Source organism: Microcaecilia unicolor, chromosome 1 (assembly GCF_901765095.1).
Source record: "Microcaecilia unicolor chromosome 1, aMicUni1.1, whole genome shotgun sequence".
Taxonomy (NCBI): Eukaryota; Metazoa; Chordata; class Amphibia; order Gymnophiona; family Siphonopidae; genus Microcaecilia; species Microcaecilia unicolor.
The window spans coordinates 284,231,405-284,244,348 of record NC_044031.1 but is presented as its reverse complement, the minus strand read 5'-3'; the positions used below and the strand labels follow the sequence as shown (position 1 = coordinate 284,244,348).

At 43.9% G+C, this 12,944-nt stretch overlaps 1 protein-coding gene across 1 annotated transcript in view; it reads left to right on the top strand.

Moving 5' to 3' along the window:
• Positions 1–12,944, top strand: part of GRIN2B (glutamate ionotropic receptor NMDA type subunit 2B) — an 854,212-nt gene that overhangs the window by 757,884 nt on the left and 83,384 nt on the right. Inside the window, exon 5 of the mRNA XM_030207195.1 lies at positions 11,848–12,019. Within this exon, the coding sequence (XP_030063055.1) occupies positions 11,848–12,019 (172 nt within the window). The remainder of the gene's footprint in view (positions 1–11,847; positions 12,020–12,944) is intronic.

Sequence of the window (12,944 nt, the reverse complement as noted above, 5' to 3'; positions counted from 1 at the left end):
GATAGCGAAGATACTTTCCTGTAGCAGGTATTCTCTGAGGACGGCAGGCCTTATATTCTCACATGTGGGTAACACAGGTCCACATTGCTAGTCCGGAACTTGTATCAAGCGTAAACAAGTCTTTGAGTGTGACATTTTTAGACACAGAATTTCTTCTTGTTAAATAATTTTATTAACTTATTCAGAGGATTATTTTTACTGCTGAATACTGCCCTAGTAAACCCTGCACACATTACTACAGAAAGTGCTTCTATCACATTCAGATCTCTCTCTTGGGACAGCAATAATTGAATTTTACGTCGTCAGAAGAAACTAGAATTTGCCTTTAACAAGCTAACATCTAATCAGTTCCACAAGTTTGCTGGAATTTCCTTATAGCTGATCTGCAGCAGTCTCTACTGGTCTATTCCAAATACCCAAATCCCCCTTTCATTTCTAGACTTGGATATAAGTACATAAGTACATAAGTAGTGCCATACTGGGCAAGACCAAAGGTCCATCTAGCCCAGCATCCTGTCACCGACAGTGGCCAATCCAGGTCAAGGGCACCTGGCACGCTCCCCAAACGTAAAAACATTCCAGACAATTTATACCTAAAAATGCGGAATTTTTCCAAGTCCATTTAATAGCGGTCTATGGACTTGTCCTTTAGGAATCTATCTAACCCCTTTTTAAACTCCGTCAAGCTAACCGCCCGTACCACGTTCTCCGGTAACGAATTCCAGAGTCTAATTACACGTTGGGTGAAGAAAAATTTTCTCCGATTCGTTTTAAATTTACCACACTGTAGCTTCAACTCATGCCCTCTAGTCCTATTATTTTTGGATAGCGTGAACAGTCGCTTCACATCCACCCGATCCATTCCACTCATTATTTTATACACTTCTATCATATCTCCCCTCAGCCGTCTCTTCTCCAAGCTGAAAAGCCCTAGCCTTCTCAGCCTCTCTTCATAGGAAAGTCGTCCCATCCCCACTATCATTTTCGTCGCCCTTCGCTGTACCTTTTCCAATTCTACTATATCTTTTTTGAGATACGGAGACCAGTACTGAACACAATACTCCAGGTGCGGTCGCACCATGGAGCGATACAACGGCATTATAACATCCGCACACCTGGACTCCATACCCTTCCTAATAACACCCAACATTCTATTTGCTTTCCTAGCCGCAGCAGCACACTGAGCAGAAGGTTTCAGCGTATCATCGACGACGACACCCAGATCCCTTTCTTGATCCGTAACTCCTAACGCGGAACCTTGCAAGACGTAGCTATAATTCGGGTTCCTCTTACCCACATGCATCACTTTGCACTTGTCAACATTGAACTTCATCTGCCACTTGCACGCCCATTCTCCCAGTCTCGCAAGGTCCTCCTGTAATCGTTCACATTCCTCCTGCGACTTGACGACCCTGAATAATTTTGTGTCATCGGCGAATTTAATTACCTCACTAGTTATTCCCATCTCTAGGTCATTTATAAATACATTAAAAAGCAACGGACCCAGCACAGACCCCTGCGGGACCCCACTAACTACCCTCCTCCACTGAGAATACTGGCCACGCAATCCTACTCTCTGCTTCCTATCTTTCAACCAGTTCTTAATCCATAATAATACCCTACCTCCGATTCCATGACTCTGCAATTTCTTCAGGAGTCTTTCGTGCGGCACTTTGTCAAACGCCTTCTGAAAATCCAGATATACAATATCAACCGGCTCCCCATTGTCCACATGTTTGCTTACCCCCTCAAAAAAATGCATTAGATTGGTGAGGCAAGACTTCCCTTCACTAAATCCGTGCTGACTTTGTCTCATCAGTCCATGTTTTTGTATATGCTCTGCAATTTTATTCTTAATAATAGCCTCCACCATCTTGCCCGGCACCGACGTCAGACTCACCGGTCTATAATTTCCCGGATCTCCTCTGGAACCCTTCTTAAAAATCGGAGTAACATTGGCTACCCTCCAGTCTTCCGGTACGACACTCGATTTTAGGGACAGATTGCATATTTCTAACAGTAGCTCCGCAAGTTCATTTTTTAGTTCTATTAATACTCTGGGATGAATACCATCAGGTCCCGGTGATTTACTACTCTTCAGCTTGCTGAACTGACCCATTACATCCTCCAAGGTTACAGAGAATTTGTTTAGTTTCTCCGACTCCCCCGCTTCAAATATTCTTTCCGGCACCGGTGTCCCCCCCAAAACCTCCTCGGTGAAAACCGAAGCAAAGAATTCATTTAATTTCTCCGCTACGGCTTTGTCCTCCTTGATCGCCCCTTTAACACCATTTTCGTCCAGCGGCCCAACCGACTCTTTGGCCGGTTTCCTGCTTTTAATGTATCTAAAAAAATTTTTACTATGTATTTTGCTTCCAACGCTAATTTCTTCTCAAAGTCCTTTTTTGCCCTCCTTATCTCCGCTTTGCATTTGGCTTGGCATTCCTTATGATCTATCCTGTTACTTTCAGTTGGTTCTCTTCTCCACTTTCTGAAGGATTGTTTTTTGGCTCTAATGATTTCCTTTATCTTACTGTTTAGCCACGCCGGCTGACGTTTAGTCTTTTTTCCCTTTTTTCTAATACGTGGAATATATTTGTCCTGAACCTCCAGGATGGTGTTTTTAAACAGCATCCACGCCTGATGCAAGTTTTTTACTCTGCGAGCTGCTCCTTTCAGTCTTTTTTTCACCATTTTTCTCATTTTGTCGTAATCACCTTTTCTATAGTTAAACGCTAGCGTACTTGATTTCCTAGTTTCACTTCCTTCAATGCCAATATCAAAACCGATCATATTATGATCACTGTTATCAAGCGGCCCTCGTATCGTTACCCCCTGCACTAGATCATGAGCACCACTAAGGACTAAGTCTAGTATTTTTCCTTCTCTTGTCGGCTCCTGAACTAGCTGTTCCATGAAGCTGTCCTTGATTTCATCAAGAAATCTTATGTCCCTTGCGTGTACAGATGTTACATTAACCCAGTCTATATGGGGGTAATTGAAATCCCCCATTATTATTGTGTTGCCCAGTTTGTTTGCGTCCCTGATTTCCTTTAACATTTCCGCATCCGTCTGTTCGTCCTGGCCAGGCGGACGGTAGTACACTCCTATCACTATCCTTTTCCCCTTTGCACATGGAATTTCAATCCACAGTGATTCCAAGGCTCTCGTTAATATACAATGCTACCCCTCCACCAATCCGATTCACCCTATCACTACGATATAATTTGTACCCCGGTATGACAGTGTCCCACTGGTTATCCTCCTTCCACCAGGTCTCAGAGATGCCTATTATATCTAATTTTTCATTTAGTGCAATATATTCCAACTCCCCCATCTTATTTCTTAGGCTCCTGGCATTCGCATATAGACATTTCAAACTATGTTTGTTGTTCCTAAGTACATCATGCTTAGTACTTGACAGTATTAATTGGCAATCTTTTGTCTGATTTTATTGTTATTTAAAGATACCCGATCTACTACAATCTCTTTTGCAACCTCACTATCAGGATACTCTATCTTCCCTGTTATGGTGATATCTTTGAAAGATACCTTATCCCGAACCATGCTCTTTTGAGCGACTGTCGGCCTTCCCCCCATTTCTAGTTTAAAAGCTGCTCTATCTCCTTCTTAAACGCCGATGCCAGCAGCCTGGTCCCACTCTGGTTAAGATGGAGCCCATCCTTTCGGAATAGGCTCCCCCTTCCCCAGAATGTTGCCCAGTTCCTAACAAATCTAAAGCCCTCCTCCCTGCACCATCGTCTCATCCACGCATTGAGACTCTGGAGCTCTGCCTGTCTCTTGGGCCCTGCGCGTGGCACAGGTAGCATTTCAGAAAATGCTACCCTGGAGGATCTGGATTTCAGCTTTCTACCTAAGAGCCTAAATTTTGCTTCCAGAACCTCTCTCCCACATTTTCCTATGTCATTAGTACCCACATGTACCAAGACAGCCGTCTCCTCCCCAGCACTATATAAATCCTATCTAGGTGACGCGTGAGGTCCGCCACCTTCGCACCAGGCAGGCAAGTCACCAGGCGATCCTCACGTCCACCAGCCACCCAGCTATCTATATGCCTAATGATCGAATCACCAAGTACAACAGCTGTCCTAACCTTTCCCTCCCGGGCAACATTTGGAGATATATCCTCGGTGCGAAAGGATAATACATCCCCTGGTGGGCAGGTCCTGGCTACAGGAGTACTTCCTACTTCACCAGGGTGATGCTCTCCTTCTAGGAGACCTCCCTCCTCCAAGGTAGCACAGGGGCTACCTGACTGGAGGTGGGACTTCTCTACAACATCCCTGTAGGTCTCCTCTATGTACCTCTCTGTCTCCCTCAGCTCCATCAAGTCTGCTACTCTAGCCTCTAGAGAACGGACACGTTCTCTGAGAGCTAGGAGCTCTTTGCATCGGGCACACACATATGACACCTCACCAATTGGGAGATAATCATACATGTGACACTCAATGCAAAAGACTGGATAGCACCCCTCTCGCTGCTGGACTGCTGACTCCATCTTAGTGTTTTTTTAGTTTTTCCGTAATTTAAAACTTGCTAAGTATTAAGGATATCAGCCTATCACTAACTTACAGTTCCTCCTTTAAACCCCAATCTTCAAGTTCCGAAAGCACAAGCAAAATTTGTTCACTTACCAGAGAAATATCCTCTTCTCCCAGAACTTATTAGAAGGAAAGCTTTCGCGCGCCTAATGGCGCGCGGCACCTTGAGCAGAGGCCCCGAGTGGATCGGAAAGCAGATTGCAAATTGTTACCTGTTTTACAGTTACGTTCTGAAAGATCTTAATTCAAACGCCAACAGGAAAAAGAAGATGCTGTTCTAGAAATAAATCTCACCATTTTATTTTTTTATAAATACTCATCAGCAAACTTTGGTCTACTTCTAAGCTAGTGTACTGGGTAAAGCCCAGTAACTTAAAACCTAGTAACCATAATGATGCAAGGTCATGCTTCTCTTCACGTTCTGTTTGAGATTTTCTGAAATCTGCTTACTTTTGTATGTGTTGTAGGCTTCGAACCTGCATGCTATACTACTACTACTAATCATTTCTATAGCGCTACTAGACATATGCAACGCTGTACACATTATATGCAGGTACTTTCTCTGTCCCTAGAGGGCTCACAATCTAAGTTTTTGTACCTATGTAGGGAAACGGAAAGGGGATGGAATTTGATATACTGCCTTTTTGTAGTTACAATCAAAGTGGTTTATATATTATATATACAGGTACTTATTTTGGACATGGGGTAATGGAGAGTTAAGTGACTTGCCCAGAGTCACAAGGAGCTGCAGTGGAAAAAAAAAAAACAGTTTCCCTGGTTCTCAGGGCTACTCTTCCACTCCCGTGCATGTGTCTCACTATCAATCTTGACAAGTTCCTCCAGTGCTGACGCTTAAAATCCCAATCCCACTTGTGGTCCTGTTTATTCTTAACAAAAGTCTCAGTCTTAGATACAATTGAATTAAGTTTGGGAAAACTAGGACTGGATTAGCCTGTCAAAACAGGGCCAATTAAACACTGTGTTGCAACATAGGCAAGCATGCTTTTCTGGGCCCAAGTGAAGGCAGTAGAAGGAATTTACGCTGATAGCTAATAGAAAACTCCCTAATGAAAGCTTTCTTCTACTTAGCAAGCACATGAGCTTCTTTGTACCAATGCACTGCCACAGCCCAGATTTTGAAAGGAAAGCTCTATGTGGTTTTGGCCCCACCAGAGAAAGACAAACACACACATTTATTGCTCTTCAAACACACGTACACCCTTCTGGTGTTGTGCAACTCATGCTCACCAGTGAGTTTCCCCGTCAGGTCTGCCCATCATCGTTATTATACATTCAGGCTTATTTTTGAAAGAGAAGGGCACTCATCTTTCGACACAAATCGCAAGATGGGCATCCTTCTCACAGGGTCGCCCAAATCGGCATAATCGAAAGCTGATTTTGGGCGTCCTCAACTGCTTTCTGTCATGGGGGTGACCAAAGTTCACGGGGGCATGTCGGAAACGTAGCAAAGGCGGAACTGGGGCGTGCCTAACACATGGACGTTCTCCACCGATAATGGAAAAAAGAAGAGTGTCCCTGACAAACACTTGGACGACTTTACCTGGTCCTTTTTTTGTTACGACCAAGCCACACAAATGTGCCCTAAATGACCAGATGATCACCGGAGGGAATCGGGGATGACCTCCCCTCACTCCTCCAGTGGTCACTAACCCCCTCCCACCCTCAAAAAAATTTTTTTAAATATTTTTCCAGCCTCAATGCCAGCCTCAAATATCATACCCAGCTCCATGACAGCAGTATGCAGGTCCCTGGAGCAGTTTTAGTGAGTGCAGTGCACTTCAGGCAGCTGGACCCAGGCCCATCCCCCCTACCTGTTACACTTGTGGTGGTAAATGTGAGACCTTCAAAACCCACCCGAAACCCACTGTACCCACATGTAGGTGCCCCCCTTCACCCATAAGGGCTATGGTAGTGGTGTACAGTTGGGGGTAGTGGGTTTTAGGGGGGTTGGGGGGCTCAGCACCCAATGTAAGGGAGCTATGCACCTGGGAGCAATTTCTGAAGTCCACTGCAGTGCCCCCTAGGATGCCCAGTTGGTGTCTTGGCATGTCAAGAGGATCGGTGCACTATGAATGCTGGCTCCTCCCATGACCAAAGGGCTTGGATTTGGTCATTTCTGAGATGGGCGTCCTCGGTTTCCATTATGGCCGAAAATCAGGGACGACCATCTCTAAGGTTGACCTAAATTTTGCGATTTGGGCGTCTCCAACCATATTATCAAAACGAAAGATGGACGCTCATCTTGTTTCGATAATACGGGTTTCCCTGCCCCTTCACCGGGACGACCTGCGAGGACGTCCTCAGGAAAACTTGGGCGCCCCTTTCGATTATGCCCCTCATTGTGATTCAAATTTGTACATAGTTATTATCTGATATGATTGTTCTTTTTTATTGTAATCCGCTCCGCACCTTTCAGGATAAAGCAGAATATAAAAACTTGGAATTATATTGACTCATGTAAAGTTTTTGCAGTTGTCAGCTTGCAGCACCCCTTCACCTCATATCTTTCTCCCATTTCACCTCTTCTCAGCACCCTCCCCTTCCCTGAAGACAATCATTGGCTCTGCCCAAGGTCAGACCAGTGGCTCATTCAGATCTCAGATTCCTCCTCCATGCAAAAGATCCGCTTGCCTCCCTTCCTGTGACTGTCAATACCTTCCCCACTGGCTGGATCCTACCCACAGTCCACTGTTAATGACACTGGAAGTGGTAAGGCAGGCTCAGTCGCACATATGGAAGGACTAAAAAGCTGAAGATAGAGGTCTAAAATCTGGAGAATGGTCAGGCACTCTAGTCATCCTTCTGATTTCTGGACATTAATGCAAAAATCTATACAGTCCAGAAAAAATCAGTTGGCAATCAGAGCCACCTGAGCATTTCTGATTATGCTTATTTTACCTGTGACTTAATCCAGCCCTATATCAAAGTTGATATAATTCAGTGGTTCCCAAACCTGATCCTGGAGGCACCCCAGCTGGTCAAGTTTTCAGGATATCCACAGTGAATACTCAGAAGAGGGATTTGCATGCAGTGGAGGCAGTAATAGATCAATACATAAAAAATATATATATTATACACATAACATAAATAAATACATTAAAAGGTGTCTTAGGAACCAGTCAAGGTATTGTTATATACACTTAAGGTGAAATACTGCCACTGCACCCAGGTAAAACTGAAACAATTAAAAAAGTTATATATCAATAGTTATCTCAAAGAGGGTATAATAAAAAAACAGTCCATATGTGCAAGCTGTGGCCCAGTGTTCCTGCGCACTTCTTAAAGTAGCCAGGCAAAGAGGCAGTGAGATCCCTGCCAACACCCCTCCCATCAGATCCCTCCTCCTGAAGACCTTACACCCACACATCCTCCAGCTCTGGAGCCCTCCCTATTCAGCCAATGGCATTCGCATTTGTCCAAGGGTGGCTATGGGAAGGTGGGGGGCCATTGACTAAATGAGGGGGCTTCAGTTGGGAGGGCCTTGAACTGTGGGTTTAAGGTCAGGGGGCCTTAAACCGAGGTGGTTTCCAGGTTGGGGGGGGGGATTTCATTAACAGGGCTTCTAGGTGGAGGGGCTTGAATTAGGGATAAGTCATCCAACTGGGGCGAACATATTTGAGGTGGGGGGGGGGGGCTTCAGAATAGGGGTCTGATTGGGAGTACCCGGGGAGAGCTCAATGCCTCTTTGACCGACTGCTTTAAGAAGTGCCCCAGGGCATCAGGCCATGGCTTTGTGGATGGATGCTCCCAGAATGGTAGATTAATGCTGCTTACAAGGTTGAATGCAAGCAGCATTATTTATATACCTCAAGAGTGATCATCTGCGCTATTGGTTTGGTAAAAGAGGCCCTAAATAAAGTAATATCATAAACAAAAGTACTGCAGGACTGTCTTGTACCACCACCAATGAAAACTGAAAATATAAAAAAACATGCCATTAGTACCAACTCAATTAACTTTTAGAAGCTTAAGGCACAATCACTTAGCTCTGAATAACTGGCAGCTAAAACATCAAACTTAAATGCCATCGTATTACTGCGGCTATTAAAGGGCCAGTAAAACACCAGGGGTTTTGAACCCAGCAAGATGCACAAACATTTAAAAATAATTGGACCAAAGGTACACTTTAGAAAGAAATGTAAGCTAGCCACAAATATACAGAAAGGGACCCTAAAACAGCACAAATGGAATAAAAGCCATAAAACGCACCTTTCCTGAAGGCTGCACAGCAAAATAACCTGCCAGAAAGCAAGAAAAGTATTTCTACATGAGCTGCAGTGTTTCTTTTAAAGCACTGAAAAGTCCCCTCCTGAGAGTGACTGACAGCTGAAACGAGGTACACTTCAAACTTGAAAAAAAAAAAAAAAAAACATTAAAAAAGGTTAAAAGCCCATTTTAAAAAAGAGCCTTCAGGAAAGGTGATAGGGTTTTTATTCCATTGTACTGTTTTATGGTCTCACTGTATGGTAAGAGTGCCTTTGAACAAGATCATGAAACGCCAAGTCCATGTCCAGTGGAGAAAGTTCTGAGACTGAACTTGAGGTGGAAATCCCAGTGCCCTCTCTTCTCTTTTCCTGCTATTTCCTATCTCTTCCCCTGTATGTTTGACCAGTTCTTTCCTGTATTCAAGTACAATTTTTCTCTCTTCCAGTGGGAGGCTGTTCCATACATTGGCTATAATTTTGTGAAGAATATTTCCTTATGTTACTCTTGAATCTATCCCTTTTAGCTTTATATCTTGAGCCCTTGTTCTAGATCTTCCTATCGAGTGAAAAATCACTTCTTGTTCATCGTTTACATTTTTTAATGTATTTGAATATCTGACATATTCTTCCTACTTCTTCTTCTGTCTGATATATACATAAATACTTGGGTCTGATATTTGAAAGCACATCTGAGTAGCAGCAGCTTTTACTTGGATTCATTGGGGGGCCAGTCAGTGATTTACAATTCCATTATCCATATAATGTGGCTAAAAGTCATTGCAGACCACCCATCTAGATAGTAACAGAACAGTCTGGGGGAGGAGCCTGAGTGGAGCAGCATATTATCCATATAGTGTCTTTTTTGTGTATGGTGTACAGCGCTGCGTATGCCTTGTAGTGCTATAGAAATGATAATAGTAGTAGTAGTAATATAGTGACGATATTCAGCACTGTTATTCAGACAATTCAGAAAGTTCTGGATAATTTGGGACAGTAAAAAAGAATCCATCACACCACGGAATTCAGTGCCAAATTCCAGATAACAATCAGCCAATGCTGAATATTTGGGTATATGTGTACATGCCATGGCTGGTGTTTAAAAGAAATACCTATTGTGAAGTTTAAATATTGACCCAGTATAGATGTTATGATCCTGCTGGGACAAGCATGGTAACGACAGGGTCTTGGTCCTGATTGGCTTGTCAGGGATTGGGATGACATCTGAGGCAGATGATGTCAGCTGCCAAACCCTATTTAAGCCTACCTCTACTTGCAGAGGATGCTCTAGCATTAATTCTCTCAGCTGTGAGCTTACCTTGTGTTTCTCTGTTGTCTGTGCATGCGGCACAATGTGAGTTCTTTCTCTGTGTGGTTAATCTTTAACCCTTTACTTCCTCCATTTGCTATTTGAGGCTGTGGGGAGTGTGCTCCTCATGCTGTAGCTCAGCTCTGAACTGTTTCTCTGTGTGGTTTGCCTTTAACCCTTTTCCTTCTCTATTTGCAGTTTGTGTCTGTGTGAGTTTGCTCCTCCATCTAATTGTGTTGTAGCTCAGCTTTGAGCTGCTTCTCTGTAAGGATTCCTTTTAACTCTTTGTGTATGTGGTTCTTGTTTGAACCTGCGTGAATTGCTCTCCTGTTAGATCTTCCATTCGGGGTTTGTGGGACAGCCCTGAGCTGCTTCTTTGTGAGGCTTCCCTTTACCCCTTTATGTGTGTGGTTCTTGTTTGAACTTGTGTGAATTGCTCTCCTGTTAGCGCTTCTATTTAGAATGTGTGGCACAGCCTTGAGCTACCTCTCTGTGTGGTTTCCCTTTTACACTTTACTCACTGAATCTGTTATTTGATTCCTCTTTGGGCTGCTCTTCTGCTTAGCTGTGTGGCACAGCCCTGAGCTGCCTCTCTCTGTGGTTTCCCTTTTACCTTCTATTTGCTCTTGTTGGTACTATTTGTACATGTGTGTTTGGTCTTGTGACCTTTCGTTGGTAACTGTATTTTGTGCAGTGTGTGTGGCCTAGTTAGTATTCCCTTCTGGGACTTTGTTCTTTTCTTTTATCCTTTCCTTCATGTTTGTGTGGGGTTCCAGTTTGGCCTTGCGGCCAATATGAGTGTTCTATCTTTCCTTTCTGGTCTCCCTGAGCGTGTTGGGCTTTGTAGCCTTTAGTCTCTGTACTTGTGTGGGTTCAGTCTGCCTTATGCCTCGGCCTAAGTCTGGCCTAGGCCTTGGCCTAGGTCAGGGGTAGGCAACTCCGGTCCTCAAGAGCCGCAGGCAGGTCAGGTTTTCAGGATATCCACAATGAATATGCATGAACTTGATTTGCATACACTGCCTCCATGGTATGCAAATCTATCTCCTGCATATTCATTGTGGATATCCTGAAAACCTGACCTGCCTGCGGCTCTCGAGGACCGGAGTTGCCTACCCCTGGCCTAGGTCCAAGGGCTCACGACCAAACATAACAATAGATCAAATGTTGCTTTTTAGTTCACAGTTCATGCTCTGTACTGCCTTTGTTTTATGTTCTTTCGAAATGTAGGGGTAAATATTCAGCCGGTGAGGGTCTTGCTGACTGCTGCCGGTGTTATTCCTGGATATTCAGTGACAGGCCGTGTCCAGGCTTTGTCATCAAATAACTGGTTTATATGAAGCCGGCTAACACATAGCCATTTAAGTCAATATTCAGAACTTAACCGGCCTGGGTTGCTGCACAAAGATAGGACTGACTTTTATGCGGTCCTATTTATGTGGATACACTGACTGGTTAAATGCTGAATACCGGCACTTAACCAGCCAAGTGCTGATTGTGCCCCCAGAACAGCCAACTTTCACTTAGGCACTAATCGCTCATTTTCAGCACTGCTGAAAATTAGCAGATATCCCGAACAAGCAATTTAACTAGTCAGCAGCTGTTTGTGGCCAATTGAATCATTTTGAATATCAGCAAAATATCCTAACTGAGGTTTTTCCAGTGATATGCACAGTGATATAAATGAAATAAAATGAAGATGATGAACAGATTTTATCTGTCCACTCCTAACTCTTTCTTTGCTCTGATTAATCAGTAATAAGACAGAAGAGGGAGGAAACTACATCAAGAGATGCTGCAAGGGCTTCTGCATCGACATCCTGAAGAAGATTGCCAAAACTGTCAAATTCACCTATAACCTTTACCTAGTCACCAATGGAAAGCATGGGAAGAAGATTAATGGCACATGGAATGGAATGATTGGTGAGGTAAGCAGCGGGGTACAGCTAATGTCAGCAGCACCTATGGGACCCTGGGCAAGCGTTTGTGGATGGGCTCCCCCCCCCCCCTCCCCAGTTCAATGGCATAGCTTCTTTAGCTCCCTGACAAAAAATATGGCATAAATGTGCAGAGCCATTGTCTAGGCCATGCCGCTGATGACTCTGCTGGTTCTGCCCCTCAGAATCAGGAAGTCCATGACAGAAGGGGTCAGGACCAGCAGAGCCATCAGTCCTGTGGCCTAGATAGCAGCTCCACACCTTACTATCACTTTCTTATTTGCCGAAAGCAGTGGGGATGAGGGGTAAGGAAGTCACTGGACCAGGGGAGGGGAAGGAAGGGAAATGCTAGACCAGAGTGCAGAGATGCCTAGGATGGCCCATCCCAAAGAGTGAGAGTGAAGGCCAATGAGTGAGGTTTTGTGGTGCATTTGGGGTATAAATTTGGCATGATGGTGAATGGACTGAGGCCTGGGGAAGGGCTGCTGGCTACTTTTATTGACAAGCAATGCCTTCATCTGAACCTAAAAATGTATTTCTATGTCATCGGTGACAGGTTACATATTTTAACTTAATTATTTTAAGCATTTAACCAACACTAACCCACCCACAAACACTTCTGTGGATACAAATTCAACTGTATTTAAAGACTCCTGAAGAGTCAGTGTCTCATAATATAAACCTAATCAGACACAATTTTTCTATAATGATAAGCACCTCAACAAACATCAGATCCTGAAAATCTTTATTATAACAAACTAAAAACTATATTAAAGTTTTGATGTCCCTTCAGTATGGCCAACATACAATCCCTGCCTTGCAAAACACTATATACACAAACCTGTACAAAAACCTCATTTAGGGGCCCTTTCACAAAGCCACAGTACCTGTACTATCACTTTGCCATGTGGCAATC